General features: G+C 41.6%; 1 protein-coding gene across 1 annotated transcript in view; it reads left to right on the top strand.

The window, feature by feature from the left end:
* The window catches only part of TXNRD3 (thioredoxin reductase 3), a 46,530-nt gene extending 26,838 nt beyond the window's left edge, over positions 1-19,692 (top strand). Inside the window, exons 9-16 of the mRNA XM_089672296.1 lie at positions 3,072-3,297; positions 5,098-5,190; positions 5,279-5,355; positions 6,427-6,583; positions 8,660-8,767; positions 10,230-10,325; positions 13,625-13,759; positions 18,922-19,692. Of these exons, the coding sequence (XP_089528422.1) occupies positions 3,072-3,297; positions 5,098-5,190; positions 5,279-5,355; positions 6,427-6,583; positions 8,660-8,767; positions 10,230-10,325; positions 13,625-13,759; positions 18,922-18,990 (961 nt within the window). The 3' untranslated portion in view covers positions 18,991-19,692. The remainder of the gene's footprint in view (positions 1-3,071; positions 3,298-5,097; positions 5,191-5,278; positions 5,356-6,426; positions 6,584-8,659; positions 8,768-10,229; positions 10,326-13,624; positions 13,760-18,921) is intronic.
* Positions 19,693-21,000: the final 1,308 nt, after the last annotated feature.

Below are 21,000 nucleotides of genomic sequence, written 5' to 3'. Positions count from 1 at the left end.
ACAATGTATTGGCACAGTAAAAAAAAAAAAGCCATTCACATTTGGTACAAAGAAGTAAGGCTCATAAACCTGGTAGACATCAGCTGACAAACACCCAGGGTCCGCAAGCAGGAAGGTTGACACAAGCTGTGATACAGGAGACAGGCCGCCCACTCTCGTCCAGATCACTGGAGGGCAGAACGATCCATGGAGCGCAGCGTGAATGTTTTAGATTTTTAACCTAGAGCAAAATTACTGTTCGTCCCTGCAACTAAATATTGGCTTCCTTTTCTATTGCCAGGTATCCTGAACAGATCTATTGTGGTTTGTCGAGTATGAAACCAATACTCTTGTATCATTTAATTTATGAAATGGCCAGTGTTCATTAGCTTTAACCTCATTATGGAAATAATCCTCTGAGATTCCAGCCACAAACTAATACAGAAAAGAGTGCCAGACAGAAAAACAAGATGAGAGAATCTAAAGGAACTTTTACCAATTTCTGCACAGATCAATTTTTGAAGTTTTTCACATAAAATCAGCTGCTTTTTTTTTTTTGCTAGACAATTTACTTGGAATCCCCAAACATTACATGCTGCAGCCATGATCCTGGTATAGCCGCTCTCACCTGGGGACATATAGGTACATCCTAAGGGTTGGAAGTGGTTAATTATCGGCAACAAACTTGGCGCTATAGAAGTCCTGTATAATAATAGGTCATTTAAAAGCAGCCAATGTGTTTGGGTGCCAAAACAATCTCCTGTCTGCAGGGCTACAAGAACAAATGTAAAATAAAATCGTATTGATAGGAATGTGTGTTAAAGTATGCATGCAGATGGGTATACACCATAAATACAAAATACATAACTTATTTATATATATATATATATATATATATATATATATATATATATATATAATTATATAATATCTCTATATCAAAATTGATCTCGCCCATCTGTAAAGTCCCTGACTTAGTGTTGGACATCCTATATCAGGGTTTCTCAGCCAGGGTTCTGTAGAACCCTAGGGTTCCTACAGAGATTGTCAGGGGTTCTTTGAGCGATTTTTGCCTCTCGGGTAAGTTCCCACTGAGAGAGTATCTTTTTAGCAATCTGTAAGGAGATAATTCTTCCCAGTGACCACAAGTATAAGGAGCATTCTTACCTTTTGTCACACTAATGTATCATGAATTGTAGATGGTAATTTTTAGCAGGGGTTCCCTGAGACCAGAAAGTTATGTCAAAGGCTCCTCTGTATTGAGAAAGGCTGCCCTATATAGTCAATACTCTTGTCGGATAAAAGAAAAAAAGAAAAAAACAAAAAACATACCCATTTTACAGCGGTGTGTGTGTATATATGGGGTCCTTATATGCCTCAATGAGATTCATAGGCTATACTTCCTCAGGACGATTTCAGGGAGTTAGCAGTTGGAATAATGGCCTTTCCTGCTAAATGGGCCCCCCTAGGAAGGGATGTAACACATGTCAAACAGGGCCCCAGGGGGTGAGCACAGGAACACCCCACAGGAGCTGACAGTAGTCTGTTGTTACCAGATATTAATGGAGACCGATTTTAATCTAGTGCCACTGAGTATATGTAATTTCAGTCAGAAACTTAAAGGAAGGTGCACACTACTCTATCCAATGGGCTATCAACAGTTGTTCAGAATGTGACCCCCACCATATTAAGAATTGTATAAACAGCTTCCATGTGTTCATCCTTCCAGAGTGAAATCTAATAAAGATTTGAATATTACAATGATTTCTTTCTTTCGCTTTTTTTTCTTCTTCCTTTTTCTCTTTTTTTTCTCTTTTTCTTTTTTTCTTTTTTTTTCTTCTCTTTTTTTTCTTTTTCCTCTGGTCTGTCTCTACTGTGGGTGTTTTGGGGGGGGGGGGGGGGGGGTGTGTGTGTGTGTGTGTGTGTGTGTGTGTGTGTGTGTGTGTTGTTTTTTTTTTTTTTTTGTGAGATGCTTCACTAAAACCATTAGGCTTGTTTTAAAAATTTTTCCGTCAACTAACTGCATGTATAAAATTTTAATTTCCCATTGCTTATCTGTTTTTCTAGAGTTTACAAACTAAACTGATATCTCATACTGTATATTACACTAATCATCGGCATCCCTCCCGGCATTTCACTGCGCCCCGGAAGGACAAGTGCAGTGCCCAGTCCCACTGCTGGCTGGCTGAACTAGGCTGAGTGCAGTACAGAGTGGAAATTTCAATTGATCTATGATTTCAAGAATAAATGCCCAAACGCAGGTCTTTTGAACACCTAGGGCTGTAAACTCGAGTATCACTTGGTACAGCAGGAACCCCAAGATGTCTGCAACCTACAATTGACTTTGACAGACCACAAGCAGTGGGGTTGTATGCGGCACCTGTCCCTCCCGGGTGCCCTAAAATGTTAGGAGGGGGGATGCACTGCAGCTAGCCAGGGGCCTAAGGACCATGCTGGTGGTGCCTGAAGTTTTACTTCAATTTCTGAGAAACTGAACCAGTTGCATGAGTGATAAAGGAGATTTGTATGGATATTATGTACTCTGTGACTACAAGGAAGTGAAAATTGGAAGGTTAGGTTTTAATGGCTCTTGTGGGGTTCTATAAACAATCATCCATACTCCCCTCTATGCTGTAGCTGTCCTCCATTGGCTTGAAAATGAAAAAACTGAGTGACCACATGCCTGCTGATTGCTCAGTCTTGGGTCAGCTCTGAGTGGTGTCCACCAGTCACAGCTCTCTGCTCTGCCCCTCCTGTGCTTACGGGGGCATGGGGCTGGGGAGGGGGGCAGGTGCAGCTTGCTTAGGTTCTCGCCTGCACAATGAGAGCTGGAACCAGCTGTCAATCAAGCAGCTGGGTAGATCCCAACATTATGGTCGGGATCCTTCTGAGCCTGGAGCAACACTGTGATGTCAACTGACAGTAGGCTTTTGCTTGTTCTGGGTCACACTAGAGTGCAAGTTCGCTCCTGCGATCCATTAGAGAAGTATGGCCAAAAGGGTTCATTTGTTTTTTTTACTTGGTTACAAAATGATTCTCGGTTATGTTGTGTTTTTAAAAAACAAAAAAAACCCTCTCTTCTCTCCTCACAGCGATGACCTTTTCTCCCTGTCATACTGCCCTGGGAAAACACTCGTGGTTGGTGCCTCATACGTGGCATTGGAATGTGCCGGTTTTCTGGCGGGTATAGGTCTGGATGTGACTGTCATGGTGCGATCTATATTCCTCCGTGGCTTTGACCAGGAGATGGCAGAGAAAGCCGGCACTTACATGGAAACGCATGGAGTGAAGTTCCTCAAGAAATTTGTACCAACTTCTGTAAGAAATTTTAACCTTCTGTACAGACTGCTACAATTCTCTGCTTGTGTGAATGTAAACTGTTCCTTGTGTTTTCACTTTTTAAATGATTTGTATTTCTTAAATAAAAACCCAACTCCAGCCAGGATGTTTGTTTAAGGGGCCCTGTTACCTGGCCCATTCATTGCAAAAGTAGTGGCGCACCGACATGAAAATTCTGCTGCCAAAACCGATACCGAAAATTCAGATTGCACGTGGCTAAAACCGAAATATGTTGGGGTGGGGAGGCTCAAATTTTTTTTGTATTTTTAAATTTATTTTAATGTGTAGTATTTGTAATGTTTAATGTTATATATGTTATATTAATGTTTGTATTTATTTTAACTTTATTATTTTATTGCTATCACAGGGTACCAGTAGTCCTATATTTGATAGTATATGAGTGACAGATCCTCTTTGCAGGGGGGAGGGGGCAGGAGAGGAGCAGTGTATACAGTGAGGGAGCAATGTATACACTCAGGCCCCTCACTGGCTGCCGCTATGTCAATGCCGGTTTTTAAATGTAGTTACTGTCCCTTTTTTATTTATTTCTCCTCTTTCACGATGGCTCCAAGAAGGAGCTGACATTCTCCCTGCAGCTGAGGGAAACAAGGGGGCAGGGTTACCCACTGACCCGCCCCTATGTTTCCTTTTAGCTGCGGGGAAAATGACAGCTCCTTGCAGCTTTAGCGAGGGGGGGGGGGGGGGGGGGGAATTTTTTTACATTTTAAAGACCGGCAGTGACTCTTAGCGGTAGCTCTCTGTATATACTGCTCATCTCCTGCCTTTAAATGCCCCCCCCCCCCCACATCTGCCTGCAGTACACACAACTCCCGTTATTGGCACCTGTATTGGCTAAATTTTTCTTATCGGCATTCAGCAAAATGCCGATAGGGCTTTTTGTCTGATATGTTTTGGCTGCTGAAATTTCAGTGCATGCCTAGTGCAAAGTCCACCTCTGGACCAGCTATTACTCTCATCTCTGGTGCTCCAACATGGCTCGGCCTTCTGGGGCTGCTGCTGAAATATGCTCAGGGCTTTAGGGAATGGGGGAGCATGTGACCTCCTATGTGGCAGTGCTTGGGCATAATAGCGAATTGCTAGGTCCTAGCACAGTTGCATGATGGCAGGGGTTTGTCACCACTCCTGCAGTTAGCTCTCTCCCCTCCTGTGAATGACAGGAGGGAAGAGACATTAAAGAAAAGCACCGTATATTAACTCATCATTGACTGTTCAGTTGTTCACAGCTGTAGAACAAGGTTTTGGATTCTTTGTTTCTATACTTGTTCAGAAATTGTGAAATCACTTGCTACAAAGCTGCGTGCATTTAGCATCCCTGCCCTAGAAATAAAATAAGGCCACTCTGTATTATGGATTGCTCGTTAAAGTGATTTAGGATGCCTGTGAATGCGCCCAACAGCGATTTATATGCAACCGAATTACATGCCAGCGATTAGCTCTGGGGGCAGCATGCGTAAAAGCTGTAGGAGGCTGCCGGATCCTGCAACCACTTGCATGTGATCATCACCTGAGAGTGATCAGCCCTGGATGTATGCTTCCTGAAGATTGACGCTGGTGCTTCTCTGTCCAAAGAAAGCTGGCGGTATTGGACCAAACAGGTAGTAGGTGTTTCTGGAATGTGTAGAACTTGAAAGGTTTTTGTTTTTTTTTTTTTTGCAGAGGATCTCTAGAAACAAATTAGGTGGAGTTCTACTTTAAATATTGTATGATTTAGGGTGGACTGTCACATTTCAGTGGTATTAACCTAACTGATCTCTACAGGTAGAGCAACTGGAGCCCGGAACTCCAGGAAGGCTCAAAGTCATTGCCAAATCTACTGAAAGCGATCAGGTCATCGAAGGGGAATATAATACTGTAAGTGATCTTCCAGAGTTAGTCTGTGCTCCAGACATTCATATATTTTACTCTTTCATTGTTTATTGTATAATAAATATTCTTGCAGGTACTGGTTGCTGTAGGCAGAGACTCCTGCACCAGAAAAATTGGCTTGGAGAGAATCGGAGTTAAAATAAAAGAAAGGTAGGTCTTATTGTTTGAAAAGTTACAAAACTAAATAAATAACCTCCTGCGCTCAGTTGTGGTGCTCAAAAATTTGGCTGCATTCTCACTATTCCCAGGTCCAATTCTCTTTCCAGAGAGAAAGAGGTTGTCATATTCACCATCCAAGAATGCATATCGGTTCAGGCCGTGTTCTGTGCTTGGAAAATTATGATGAGCTTTGTCCTTTTTTTTTTTTTTTTTTTTGAGAGGGTGATCACTTATTATTATTATTATTATTATTATTATTATTATTCTTCATATTAATATTTTTTTTCCAACATCTGTTCCCCTCCTTCCTCTGATTAATGATCCTGGAAGTGATGAGGATTTCTTCACTTCAGTTTTCTTTTTCTTTACTGGCTGTTACCAGCCAGACAAGCATCTGCTCGTACTGATCAGCTGCATTGGGGGGATCAGGGGTCTTACAGGCTCCTGATATCTCAATAAGTTCATGTCACTGCCCAAGTTATCACAAGGGGGATGTTCAACCCTTGTGATGACAAAGTTAAATTTAAAAAAAAAAAAACCCTGCTTGTGTGCTGTGAGGAGGGTGTGTGTCCCTTCCATCCAAACAATGCAGAGCTGATAGCAGAGAAAAATGACACTCGGTGCTTTGGATATAGGCAAGTAAACTATAGAAATATGTGCTTTGTTCACACTTCATGTTAGTGGTTTACAACCACATTACTAAAAATAAAAGCCTTTAGCTTTAGCAGAAAATATTGAGGTTTTTTTTTTAACTGAGCTGTTTTCTCCAGATGGCAAATAACTGAATTAAAGCAGACTTTTGTTGCAGACATGTCTTCCGTGTGTGTGTGTGTGTGTGTGTGTGTGTGTGTGTGTGTGTGTGTGTGTGTTACAGTCAGAACAAAGTATCATTCAGTCTCTGGTACAGTCATCTGTAACTCATACACACTTGATTTATGTAGGAAACCCACATATAAATTCTATGTGTGTGATTCTGTTCCTTTTTTTTTTTTTTATGAGTAATAGACTTGCAAAATGACTTCACTAACCTCACACTTTTTGTTTTGTTTTTTTTTCCTCAAGAAATGGTAAGATTCCAGTAAATGATGAAGAGCAAACCAACGTGCCTTACGTGTATGCCATTGGAGATATCCTGGATGGAAAGTGGGAGTTGACGCCAGTGGCAATCCAAGCAGGGCGTCTTCTTGCAAGGAGACTGTATGGAGACTCCAATGTAAAGGTGTGAATGCTTGGGGGGGGTCTAAGGAATCGACTTGAACACTATCCATAGTATTCACTTGTTTATTTATTTCAGGTACTTCTATAGCGCTGTCAATTTACGTAGCGCTTTACATATATATTGTACATTCACATCAGTCCCTAACCCTCAAGGGGTGTACAGTCTAAGGTCCCTAACTCGCATTCATACATACATATATCGAGGCCAATTTAGACAGGATCCTATTAACCTACCAGCATGTCTTTGGAGGGTGGGAGGAAACCGGAGCACCCGGAGGAAACCCACGCAAGCACAGGGAGAACATGCGAACTCCATGCAGGAGGTGCCATGGTTGGGAATCGAACCTAAGACCTATTTACTGCAAGGCAGACGTGCTAACCACTAAGCCACTGTGCCGCCCCTCTCCTTAGGATTAAAAGTATACCTACTGGTTTGAGTCTATAAATCATCTCTGCTCAGAAAAGAAATTATGACCAATTAAGAAAATTAAATCTGTCTTTTTAGTGGGTTTTTTTTTTTTTTTTTTGTATAGGTCCATTTGCTACTGGCCCCTTGCAGACTTGCACTGACACACCACCTCTCCCTGCAAACTGCTCCCTCTGCTGTTTTGTGTTTTTTATGGTGTGAAAGTCTTGGACAGATAAACACCCCTCCCCCTGCATTATTGGTGATGGCACTGTTCTTGTACAAGTGCCTGGTGCTAGAGTTGAACACAGGCCATCACAAATAAATGATTAGCTAGCGTGGTTAATTTAATTATCAAAACAGGAAGGATGCTCTTTGCTTTGTCCCCTTGTCGAAGGAAGAGGAATGGTAGGGGACAAAGTATAAGTTCACCTTTTGACAAATAATAAATGCACTTTTTTTTTTTTTTTTTTTTCAGGCTAAAAAATGTGCATTTATTGTTTTGTTGCAGGAGCCCGTAAAGCATTGCACCAGCGAGCAGCAGATCGCTGGTGCCATACAGAGCAAGATTGTCAGACTCTCAGCAGAGAAGTGCTGTGGGGTCAGGGTGTATACAGCTGTCAAAGATGACCAAGATCTTCCACATCCGGAAAGCAGTGAAGTGCAGCCCAGGTGTGATGTCACCGGAAGCGACATGTTTCTGAGCGTGTGCAATGCCAGCAGCAGGCATGCATACTCCTTTGGCAAGAGAGCTGTGTCCAGGCCACAGTGGGTGGGGCAAAGCGTGTCAGCAGGTGTGGCTAGAGCGGAGTTTGCTGAGGCTACACACTACGACATCACCAGTTTGGTCTGAGTGGCATCTCATCCGTTTTTGTCTTGGCCGAGTCTACATTTCTGAATGGTGCATAGACACCTGCTCCCACATTCTGAACTACGGGTGGGGAAATCTCGCATCCAGTCTCGAGAGGAGGTACAAGTGTGACGGATCACATCCTGTCAAAAACACGCATTTGCCCATCAAAACGTCATGGGTATGTTATACAGAATAACAATGGTCCAACTTGGACCAAAGTAACTATGCTTTTACCTTATCTGGCTGATGCCCCTGGAAGCTGGAGATCACTGATGTAGGCTCCAGTGCTCTCCACTTCTGCTTTCGGGTCTCCTGTCGAGCGGGTGCACCTCTGCTTACTGAACACAGGAGGTCAGCCACTCGGCATGGATGCCATTCAGAGAATGCTTTGCATTTTCTGAATGAATTCAAAGCATTTGCTGATTAATGAGGTGGAGAGGCGGGTGATGATATCATGCTCTTCAATTTTTGATAATCTTTTTCTGAATGGTGTCTGTGCCCGCCTCGAGTGATCACAATGCAGGAGAGCAGCCACTCAGTGTGGGACCCAAGAGCAAGTGGCAGTCCCTGGAGTAGTGGTGTCTACTACAGTGGTATCCAGTTTCCTGGGGCATCAGCCAAGTATATGGAATATAATGTACATATTCTATATATGCCATGATCTCCATGTACTTTTAGTCCCTGTCCACCAGTCACAGAGGGCATGAGAGTCTTATCGGTCATATAGCAATGCTATATGCTATGTCTTGGTGGATTGAGTGTGTGGTTTGCAGTATAAAGCAATGCCATCTACTAATTGTTTTTTCCCTTTTTGATAGTGTGATTATATCAACGTACCAACCACCGTGTTTACTCCAATGGAGTATGGTTGCTGTGGATATTCAGAGGAGAAGGCCATCGAGGCCTTTGGAGCGGAAAATCTGGAGGCAAGTTTGGCTTCCCAGTGCAATCCCTGTCTGCTCACTATTTTGTTTTTGGATTTTATTTCAAGATTTAAACTGACTTTCAAATTGTGTTTTAGTGTAGAATGAAGTTGTTCTTTGGATCATTTGGGGAAAGTTAACTAATGATCGGGTTCGTTCGGTCACATCATTGATATTGCCTTAAAACTGCTCCCATTAAAAAAAAAAACAAAAAAAAAAAACAGGCTAGCTTTTAACTAAGATTATGTTGGGATAATTCGAGAGCTCATATCCTTTCCTCTAAAAGGCTGCTCTGGACTCCCTTCAGTGCTGGTCATATAATGAAAAACTTTAAAGTGGAACTCCGGGGGGGGGGGGGGGAATCAATTTTTTGATATTACATTGGGCCAGTCTAGTTATATCCGATTGATGTCTAATGTGTAGAGGCTGATGGGGATGCTAACATTTTTTTGTTGTATTCCATTTCAGATACGGTGTGAGCTTTGATTGCTCCTGCGATTTTTCTCATATAGGGATGATAGGGAGTCACTCTCTGCTCACCTTTTTTTCTTTACAAAATTTCTTTCAGTGAATACAAGGCATTCTGTGACTGCAGAAAGTGGAAAGAAGGTGCAGATGGAACGTCACCATATACCCTCATCCCATCACAAAATGCTTTGTATTCACTGAAAGAAATGCAAGACATATTCTAAATGGACAAGGTGCACTTTGAGCTTTGATCTTCCAGACTTCTGTCGCTCTCACTGTTATCAGGCAAGGATTACAACTGAGACTTTTAGCAACCCCAAGAGACCCCCAGATGTTAGATACTAGTCATTCAATTGGGCCAACGTGGTTACCTCTAACTTCTAATTCCCCCCCAGAGAGCATTGGGTCATGTGATCACAGCTGAAGGGAGATGATTGGAATAGACTAGCTCATCTTATCCTTTCTGCAGAGATCGTGTGACAGCGCCTAGGCTTGTGATCATGTGATTGGACCATGAACCAAATTTTCTGCAGGGTAGAAAAGCGTTTCAGTTCTTCTATTTATGAAGGTCCTTCATAAACCTCCCATATTCCTTTTTTTTCTTTTGATCACTTATGCTGCAAATGTTACATTCATGAGAACCTTTTTTATATTGTATAATTATCTTTTTTTTTTTAAACATCATGCGTCCTTTGAGTCCATCCTTTGTATGGTATAATTACTTAAAACATCCAGATGCATGTGTTGATTAGAGAGGTTTAATAGCACAGAGGGTTTTACAGCAATTTTTTATTTGGGCAACACCTTTTTTTTTCAATGGTCTGCTCTGTAGATATTCCTTTAGTAGTTAGACCAGTTTTGTTTTTTGTGTGACCATATTGTGTTATGTTCTAAATTAAGCCGAAGATGCAATTAGCAGCCTTTTTGAAAAACTGTTTTTCTTGTGTTTTTTTTTTTTTTTTTTTTTTCTCTAAAAATAACATCAATTTATCATTAGGTCTACCACACGTTGTTCTGGCCTCTGGAATGGACGGTCCCAGGACGTGATAATAATCAGTGCTTTGCAAAGATCATCTGCAATAAGGATGACTATGTACGTAACATCTTCATATATAAATAATGTTGCAGTCTGGTATTTAAAAAATAAATGAAAGCAAGATCAAAGATGTGATTTACACCAATCAGCCATATCTTGACCACCCGCTTAATATTAAGTCCCAGTTTTGCCAGCAAGACAGCTCTGAGCCATAGACTCCACTAGACCTCTGAAAGTATGCTGTGGTATCTGGCCAGCCAAGCTATCGCTAGCAGTAGCAGATCCTTTGACTCCTGTAAGTTGTGAGGTGGGGCCTCCATGGATCGGACTTATTTTTCCTTGAGATCCTCAGAATTTGGAAGTCAATACATTGAACTTGTTGTGTTCCTCAAACTACTTTGAACCATTTTTACAGTGTGGCAGGGTGCATTGTCATTCTGAAAGTGGCCACTGCCATCAGGGAATACGGTTACCGCAAATGGGGATTACTTGGATAGCAACAATGCTTGGGTAGGGGTTACTTATCAAAGTAACATTCACATGAATGGCAGGACCCAAGGTTTCCTAGCAGAACATTTCCCAAAGCATGACACGGCCTCCGGCGGCTTGCCTTCATTATATACTGCATCGTGGTGCCGTCTCTTCATCAAATAAGTGACATTTGCACACACCCAGCCATCCACATGATATAAAAGAAAATGTAATTTATCAGACCAGGCCGCCACATTCCATTGCTCCGTGGTCCAGTTCTGATGATTAAGTTCCCGTTAAAGAAGCTTTTGACTGTGGATACAGATTGGTATGGGCACCCTGACTGTTGTGTATGGAGCTCTATAGTTACAGACCAAATTGTCACACATCAACTTCAGGGACAACATGCTTACTTGCTACCTAATATAACCCAGCAATTGACAGATGCCATTGTAACAAGATTATCAGGGTTATTCACTTAAGCTGCTAGTGGTCATAAAGTAATGGATGTTCGGTGTATATGGTAGCTGCATTTTAGTTCTTTTATTTTCACCTGTGATCCTGTCCGTAACAGATTTCCTGCCCTATTGTGAGAATACTCAATGTACTAAATCTGTTGGGGCGAGCCTGAAGTTGGGCTTTAAAGAGAAAAAGCATGGTGGAATGTGCATGTATTTGAGAAATGTACAGCTGCAAAGTAACTAACTATTTGATTATTGGCCCCCACTCACCAAGTTGTACTTGCGACGCATTGCTTAATCACCACCTCCTCACTGCAGGAGTCTGCCCTGGGCAAGAAATGGTGTCTGAACTGAACCAGCAGACTTTGGAGATTGGCCCAAGTACTGTCATCTTGGTGGTGGGCAGGGTACATGCTTCGCCCAGTTTAGTTGATTGAAGGCTTCAGTGGGGCTTGGCTTAGAACATACTCACCTTTCTCTCCTCCACTCTGTTCAGTTGAGGGGGAGCAAAGAAAATACCTGATACGTCTCTCCTCTTCTTGTAACATGATTCCATGGGTGAAGCTAAGGTTTTCTTTAAAACATATCTTTTCAAAGACTTGACTTGTTGGTGTTTAAAGTACCATTTACCACCAAATGAAAGCCCAATTTGTCCTGAAAAAAAAAGGTATAATTCACTTGGATGCACAAAGTAGTTGTGATTATGTACGGTTTTGCTAACAAAGTTGCAAAATTGGGCTTTAAGAAAATACAAAATAAGCCCCTTCACACCTAAGGGTAAAACAAATCTTAAAGTATAACAAAAGGAAAAAAAGCTTTAGTTTTGGATGGTATGTAGAGGTATCAGAACACCTATTAGGTTTTTACTGCTGTCTGTCACTATTCGTCAACAGGACAAATGGGGTGAATTCTCATTATTATTATTATTATTATTAGCGAAATGAAAAGAAAATCCCAACTTTTGCATTGTCCCCAGAATAGTAATAGAGTGGAAATCTTCCAATGAGGACACAGATGGGATGGCAAACTGACGGGGGAAGGGGGTTGGCATAACTCTCTATTACTTTATCCAAAATGAAAAATCTAGTTTTGCCTTTTATTTACACTTTCAGGGCCTGTTTACACTAAAATGCTGTGCGGGAGAGCCACAGTCCGGTGCAGCTTCCCGCACTGCATTCTGATCGCAATGCACTTACGATCTGCTGCAGAGGTCAGTTTAAAGGTAACGACACTGCAGATGCAGGTTGCAAACGAATTGCATTTGCCCACACTGGATTGCATGGTAGAAAAGTGCCATGCTATGCGGTTTCCATGCGTTTCAAAAAGTAGTGCATGCTCTTTTTGGTGCAGTGTGCTTTCAGGCCAATCAAAATGAATAGGGCTGAAATCGCACTGCACAGAACTGCATGTGAATTGGCCCCCCAAGCAGCCTTTCTCAATCTCTTCAACACAACCTGTTGTGAAACCTGTGAAATAAGTTTCCGGTATTGGGCAACCCCTGCTAAAAATGACTATATCTACAACTCATGATACATTAGTGTGATGGCCAGTGGGAAGAATCCTCCTTACACTTGTGGTCACTGGGAAGAATTATCTCCTTTTTTATAGATGGCTGAAAAGATGTCAGCGAGAACTTGTCAGTGGGAAGATCTCTAAAAATGTGTGAAAAAGTAAAGTATCCCCACTACATACATGACATATGTTTTAACAAGGGGTAAGACCATTGTGATATGCATGTACATGGGATTATGTTCGGAGTGACTAGAAGGTTTTTTTGTAGCAAATGATGTATATGTTTGTATATAAACAAAAAAAATTTTTTCAAGAATCTGCCTAAATGACAGGAGGAAAAAATATATATTTTACTACATTTTAATGGGGTGGATTTACTAAAGGCACATAGACTGAGCACTTTGCAGGTGAAGTTGCTCCAGAGCATAGTAAATGAGTGGGAGCTCTGCTGATTTCCATCATCCAATCATGTGCAAGCAAAAATATGATTCATTTTCTTTGCTTGTGATTGGGTATTCTTTGTCTGATGTACTAAGCTCTGGAGCAACTGGCAAATTGCAAACTTTATTTTTTTCATTTTGGATAGAGTAAGGTGTGTGTGTGTGTGTGTGTGTGTGTGTGTGTGTGTGTGTGTGTTCAGGGGTTTTTTTAAATACAAAAACAGTATATGTGTAGATAGATATAGTTAGATATATATATGGTAATTAATGCCCTTTTGTGTGGTATTTACTAAAGAGTTATTCAGTAATTTGTAAAGGGCTTGCTTTGCATTTTTTCTTACTAGGAAGTGAAACTTTTTGTGGCAGTTGTGATCTAATACTGCATGCATGTACCATATGTGATGCAAAGAACATCATTTTCCCCCAAAAATAGCAGGATTTAGCCAATGAGTAATTTTTAATTCTTCCTTAGGAGCGTGTCGTTGGATTTCATGTCTTGGGTCCGAACGCCGGCGAGATAACTCAGGGCTATGCTGCAGCAATGAAATGTGGACTCACCAAAGAGAAGCTAGACGAGACCATCGGCATCCACCCAACATGTGCAGAGGTGAGTAGCACCAGGCCGTTCGGTTACCAGTTTCACAGCAATGTAAAAACTGACTTGCTAGGAATGTTTGTCGTATTTTCAGTCTTTTTTCTTTCTCGGCATGAAGACTTGCCAAGCTGCTTTGTGAAAACATATGCTGTAAATTGTCAAATAAAATCATTTAGCAGATGCAGAGCAATTTCCAGCAATGGCAGAATGTTGCATTTCCTCGGCTGAAGTGTAACCACCTGTAACTCGTAAAAAGGCAACAAACCGTATTTTATTACTCAACTGGGCAACGGATTTCCCTTGCCTGCCTGGCACTAAAATAGATTGGCTCGGATGTGCATGTGAATGTCATCGGCTTAATCGTAACTTGTTAAAGACAGCTTGTTTGTGTATAAATCTAGAGAGAGACTTGCTGTTCTCCGAAGAAAACTCCAGTGGCTGATAACTATATTCATCCAGGCAACATGAAGAGTCCCCACCTGAAACTTCCTCCACTAACGCATTTCACCCACAAGGCTGGTCTTAAAAGTGATACTAAAGGTTCAGATTACAAAAAAAAAATGTACTTATCGGGTCTGTGGAAAATCATTCTCTTCTTGGGTGCTGCTTGCGCCTCCCCCTCTGCTGAGTGCCTCCAGAGCAAGATGCTTGCTCTGGGGGCACTTTGTACGTGCCCCCAGAGCCACCTCTGTGTCTGTAAAATACACAGAGCTCAGCTCTCTCACCCGCTGCTATGTCTCTGCCAGTGAGGAGGTAGAGACCTGGGGGAGCTGCCGCTATCAAGCACATTGCTGGATCAAGATCGGGCTCAGGTAAGTATTTGGGGAGCTGGGGGGGGGGGGGTGCTGAACAATTAAGGTGTGTTTTGGTTTTTTTTTTTTTTGTTTTGTTTTTTTTTTTTACCTTCATGCATAGAATGCATCCACTATAGAATGCAGTCCAGCGACTATAACTGGACTGTGGTGGGCGTTCTGACACTTGGTGGGAACTGACTAACTGCCACTGACCTCCCCAGTGACACTAATACAGTGATTAGTGTTAATAAGTATGGACACTGTACTAATGGCACTGGGCAGGAAGGGGTTAACATCTGGAGCGATCAAAGGGTTAACTGTGCTGTGTTTACAGTATGTGCTGTGTTGTGTTTTACTACTACTTAGAGAAATACAAAGCATGTATTTCCCTGTCCGCTTTAACTGAAGATCCCTAAGTGCCAGCTGGGATTCGCTGGCCGGGAGCCAGTGATTGACATCCCTAGCCACCAATAGTGGCAGGGGTAGGGTGGCGCACGCGCGCCCCCTACCCGGGAATGCAAATCACGTATATTTGATTTTGCACAGCCCTTCTACCCTGTATTAGTACTTCTGCTATAGGGTGATGGGAAAGTGGATAAAGTTACCAGCATTTGAGTTTTATTCAGAGTCCAGCCAGTCTCTTCTATTGGATTTGTGCTCTCTGTGGTACATAGGACACACCTGGTGTTCAGAATTCAACCGTCTATGAAGGAGACCCATTCAGGGATTGAGAGCAATTTACTGTATAGTGTGTAACTATATACTGGTATGTATTTAATGGCAGCCACTAACATGTGAAAACCCTGTTTACTAGTACTACACGTTATGCTTTAGTCTATACTAGACTATCCTACTGCAACGGGAAAATATACATCCTCTTGGCTGCCTTTCTGCAAAAGTGCTGGATCCACAGTCAGTATTTGACAGATACTGGAGGAAGAACTTCCAAATGTTTATATTAGAAAATGGAACAGCAGGCATTTATAAATAAAACAGGACTGTTGCTAAAATAAAGGTTTAAAAAAAAAAAAACTTTCTCTGCAGTGAAGATTGGAAATACTTGCCTCTCCCGGTGTCTAATCTGTATTGAAAAGAAATGTCTGCATGTAGAATCCTCAAATCAATTTAAGATGCTATCTTCTGCTCCCCTGATGGGCTTAGTGGGACCACAGAGCCCATTGGGGGGGGACCAGGCACTTTTGTTATAGCATCAAGCCAATAAAGCTCCCGGGATATTGATCTGGTCCGTTCATTTGCGAGGGGTTGTTAATCAGTTTCAGCTGCTTTTGGTGTTAATGAAATTAGCAGGTGTACTAGATGGGCAACAGTGAGATGACCCCCAAAACAGGAATAGTTTTACAGGTGGAGGCCACTGACCTTTTTTTCCCTACTCCCATTGTTTTTGATTTTTCTCTAGTTTTGCATTTGTCTAGGGCAGGGGTCTGCAACTTTTAAGACAAAAAGAGCCACTTGGACCCGTTTCCGAAGGGAAAAAAAAGACTGGGAGCCGCAAAACCATTGCAACATTTAAAACAAATCCGACACTGCATATATTGTTTCTTACCTTAATGCTATATACAGGATCGTGCAGTTAGCTTCATCCCCCATATAATAATTCATCCCCCATAGTAATTCATCCCCCCTATAGTAATTCATCCCCCCTATAGTAATTCATCCCCCCTATAGTAATTCATCCCCCCTATAGTAATTCATCCCCCCTATAGTAATTCATCCTCCATATAGTAATTCATCCTCCATATAGTAATTCATCCTCCATATAGTAATTCATCCTCCATAGTAATTCATCCTCCATAGTAATTAATCCCCCCTATAGTAATTCATCCTCCATATAGTAATTCATCCTCCATATAGTAATTCATCCTCCATAGTAATTCATCCTCCATATAATAATTCATCCCCCCTATAGTAATTCATCCCCCCTATAGTAATTAATTCCCCATATTGTCTCAATTCACTTACCTTTGCTCCGCGCGTTCCTCTCGCTGTGTTCCCGCGCTGTGTTCCGGTCTTCAGGGCGGACTGTGAGAGGATTTCGTCACGCTGCCCCGCCTACATCCTGGCTGCCCCGCCTACATCCTGACAGCTAATGTTCCACGCTCCGCGGGCCGGATTAAAAGAGTCCTGACTTTTGAGGCGGCCGCCCGAGAGGAGGGAGGGGAGCGGGCGCCCGGCACACAGAAGAGCCGCATGTGGCTTGCGATCCGCGGCTTGCCGACCACTGAAACCCTATTGCCTGTCACCTGGTGGGCAGTGTGCTCCAGAGCCGCAGCAAAGATGAAAAAGAGCCGCATGCGGCTCTGGAGCCGCGGGTTGCCGACACCCGGTCTAGGGTCAGTGTCACTACTGGTAGCATGAGGACCCTACAGAGGTTGCACAGGCAGTCCAACTCCCTTTTTTTTTTTTTTTTTTTTTTTTTTTCTTCTTAACCACTTCCATACCGGGCAATTTTACCCCCTTCCTGCCCAGGCCAGTTTTCAGGTTTCAGCGCTCACACTTTGGGTAAAATGTTGTATGACCATGCAATTGTCATTCAAACTAAAATTTTATCATTTTCTTCACACAACTAGAACTTTCTTTTGGTGGTATTTAATCACCGCTGGGGTTTTTACTTTTTGCTAAATTAACAAAAAAGACCAAAAAAAGGTTTTTTTTTTTCTTTGTTTTTGTTTATAAAAGTTTACAAATAAATAATTGTTATTCATAAATTTAGGCCGAGATGTATTCTGCTACATGTCTTCGGTGAAAATAACCCAAATTAGGATGTATTTTTTAGTTTGTAGGAAAGTTATAGAGTTCACAAACTATGGGATAGATCTGAATATTGATCAATCCTGAAGTACTGACAGCCAATCTAATTTCTTGAGGTCCAAGAATGTCAGAATAGTACAGATATCCCCCAAATGTCAGCACAGTACAGATATCCCACAAATGACCCCTTTTTGCAAAGTAGACAGTCTGACGTACTTCATAAGAGGAGTGGCGAGGTTTTTGAAGTTGTATTTTTTTTTTTGTCATTTTTTTGGAAAATGAAAACATTTAAAAAATTAGTTTCACTTTTTTTTTTTTTTTTACATATTGTCACCAGTGCAGTACAGCGTCGTCATATAACTGGCATGGCAGTGATCAGCGACACTGACTGGCGACCGTATGGGGAAAAAAAAAAAAAAAAAAATTATTTTTATTTATATATATATATATATATATATATATATATATATATATATATATATATATATATATATATATATATATTTATATATTATTTTTATTTTTTTTTCATATTTCACTATGATCAAAGTAGTACAATGTTACCATAGTAACATTGTACTACTTTGAGGAAGTGATCAGTTTTTGTTTTTTGTTTTTTTGTTTTTTACACGATTTACTTATAGCAAAGAATTACTTTGCTATAAGCAAGCATTTACCTGAATGACATCATTCAGGGTGTTGTGTTTTTTTTGTTTTTTGTTTTTGTTTTTTTTTGTGCTTAGCTGTGATTTGGCCACAGCTAATCACATGACCTGCATGTGATTAGCTGTGACCATTCACAGCTAGACACTAGTATACAATGGATGGCATAAATGAAGCCATCCATTGTATACAACTGTCATGTGACCTGCTGTGATTGGTCACAGCAGGTCACATGGTACCAGCAACAGGGCCGATACTCAGATCTGTCATCGGCCGTGTCCGAAGGAGCGCAATCTGCACATATGGCGTCCACCCGGACTGCTGATGACATTTGCCGCCCGCCATTCGGCCATAGGGCGGGCAGCACATGGTTAATAAACCTGTCCACAGTACGCTTCTTTTTAAAGTGTGTGTGTGTGTGTGTGTGTGTGTGTGTGTGTGTTTGTTTTCTCACAGTTCCACTTTATAGGTCACATAAGGAAGTGCAACAGTAGTTTGACTTACTTATTAGTTATTCCAGGAATTTATGCAGCCTTTTACTTGCTGTACATTCACATTGGTCTCTGCCCTCAAGGAGTAATCTAAGGTCCCTATCATCATTCATACATTCATACATTCATACATTCATACATTCATACATTCATACATACATACATACATACATACATACATACATACACTACGGCCAGTGCACCCAGGGAAAACCTTTCCAGCACAGGGAGAATATGCAAACTTCATGCAAATTGTGTCCTGGTCTGAATGTTAAGATCAGTATTGCAGGAAAAGAATGCTAACCTCTAGGTCGCTGTGCTGTCTGATTTGGTAATATTTGTGTGATCTGTTGATTGATGCGTACTTTCATGTCAATTTTAATAACCACACCAGTAAAACAGATGGGCTTACCTTTTTCATTGTTTGTTTTTTTTTTTTTTTTCCCCCTTGTACCAGATATTTACCACTATGGATGTCACGAAAGCTTCAGGTGGGGACATCACACAAAAGGGTTGCTGAGGTTAAATCCTGCTGTTGACGCCACCCGTGAAGTCTTCCGATTTTGTGAGGTCAGTGCAGCAAAATAGACTCCATTAGAAGATAATCGAGGCCTTCTTGAACCAACCTGACATGCATTGGAGCCTCAAGGAGAAGTCGGTGAAGCTCGTTGACCACTCACAGGAGGATTCTCATGGGCATTCGGTGTGACAGCAGGGTTCCTGAAAAGTCTGGATCTGTTTTGGAGCAGCGTTTTGTTTTCCAGGAATGCTGATTATGAAGTCTTTGCTCATCACCTTATCGAGGAGAGCACTGACAGATGTCTGAATATCTTCCAGATCATCTCAACTTTTTCTAGCTTAGAATTCTTGTTTAAAATATGCACTTCCCCTTTCCTGTGTCCCAGTATCTCTATGGACAATCCTATCTCAGTCATCACACAGTTGTTGGCAGTCTGATGCACTTGGGGTTATATTAGTCTCTTCCTTGCCCTGTTGGCGGTTATTCCAATATGGCCGCCTCCAGTGAAGTGTGTACTTAAAGAGCTGCCTATTTTTATGTATAGGCTTGCAGTCATCACAAGCTTTGTATGTATTTTGCACCTTTTGGGCTTTTTTGTTTTTACACAGCCAAGGTGTTTCAAAATGATTGTACCAACGGACATTATCTGCTTTTGGAATAAGATCCTCATTTATTATGCTGGTGAAAGAATAAAGTCACTCAAACATCCTTCTTTTTCTTTTTTTTTTTTTTTTTTTTTTTTTTTTTGCTACTAAAAAAAAAAAAAAAATCACAGATCTACCCGAAAACCTGTAAATGAAGCATAAAATCTGTATAGCATTGTGTAGATGGATAAGTCCATTAAATTGCAAATTTACCATTTTGAAAAACTGCAGATGGGTTGCAGCAATAGCTTGCTTTGATTACAGTTGCAAGAAAAAGTATGTGAACCCCTTGGGATTATGTGGAGTTTTGCATGAGTTGGGCATAAAATGTGCTCTGAAAGTCATCTAAGTCACAACAATAGAAGAACACAGTCTGCTGCACATAATACTACACAAACATTAGATGTTGCCATGGTTTAATTGCACATAACATGTAAACATTCACAGTGCAGGGAGGAAAAAGTATGTGAACCTTTGGACTTAATAACTGGTTGACCCTCCTTTGGCAGCAATAACCTCAACCAAACGTTTCCTGTAGTTGCAGATCAGACCTCCCCAACGATCTGGAGTCATTTTGGACCACTCTTCACAAAACTGTTTCAGTGTAGCAATATTCTTGGGATGTCTGGTGTGAATCGCTCTCTTAAGGTCATGCCACAGAATTTCAATGGGGTTGAGGTCAGGACTCTGACTGGGCCACTCCAGAAGGCGTATTCTGTGCTGTTGCAGCCATTGTTTTGTTGAATTACTTGTATGCTTTGGGTCATTGTCCTGTTGCATCACCCATCCTCTGCGGAGCTTCAGTTGGCGGACAGATGGTCATACGGTTTCCTGCAAAATGTCTTGATAAGCTCTGGAATTCATTTTCCCATCAATGACAACAATCCGTCCAGGCCCTGAAGCAGCAAAGCAGCCCCAAACCATGATGCTCCCTCCGCCATGTTTCACAGTGGGGATGAGGTTTTGATGTTGGTGTGCTGTGCCTTTTTTTTTCTCCACACATAGTGTTGTGTGTTCTTCCCAAACAACTCAATCTTGGTTTCATCTGTCCACAGTATATTTTGCCAGTAGTGCTGTGGAACATCCAGGTGCTCTTTTGCAAACTTCAAACGTGCTGCAATATTCTTTTTGGACAGCAATGGCTTCCTCCGTGGTGTCCTCCCATGTACTCCATTCTTGTTTAATGTTTTCCTTATTGTAGATGTGTCAACAAAAATGTTAGCATGTGCCAGAGATTTCTGTAGGTCTTTAGCTGATACTCTGGGATTCTTCTTTACCTCATGCAGCATTCTGCGCTGTGCTCTTGCAGTCATTTTTACAGGACGACCACGCCTAGGGAGAGTAGCAACAGTGCTAAACTTTCCCCATTTGT

Source organism: Staurois parvus, unplaced genomic scaffold, assembly GCF_062004578.1.
Source record: "Staurois parvus isolate SC_StPar_1 unplaced genomic scaffold, SC_StPar_1.0 ptg000124l, whole genome shotgun sequence".
Classification (NCBI taxonomy): Eukaryota; Metazoa; Chordata; class Amphibia; order Anura; family Ranidae; genus Staurois; species Staurois parvus.
Note: the sequence above shows the minus strand (reverse complement) of the source record. Positions and strands in the feature narration are given on the sequence as shown.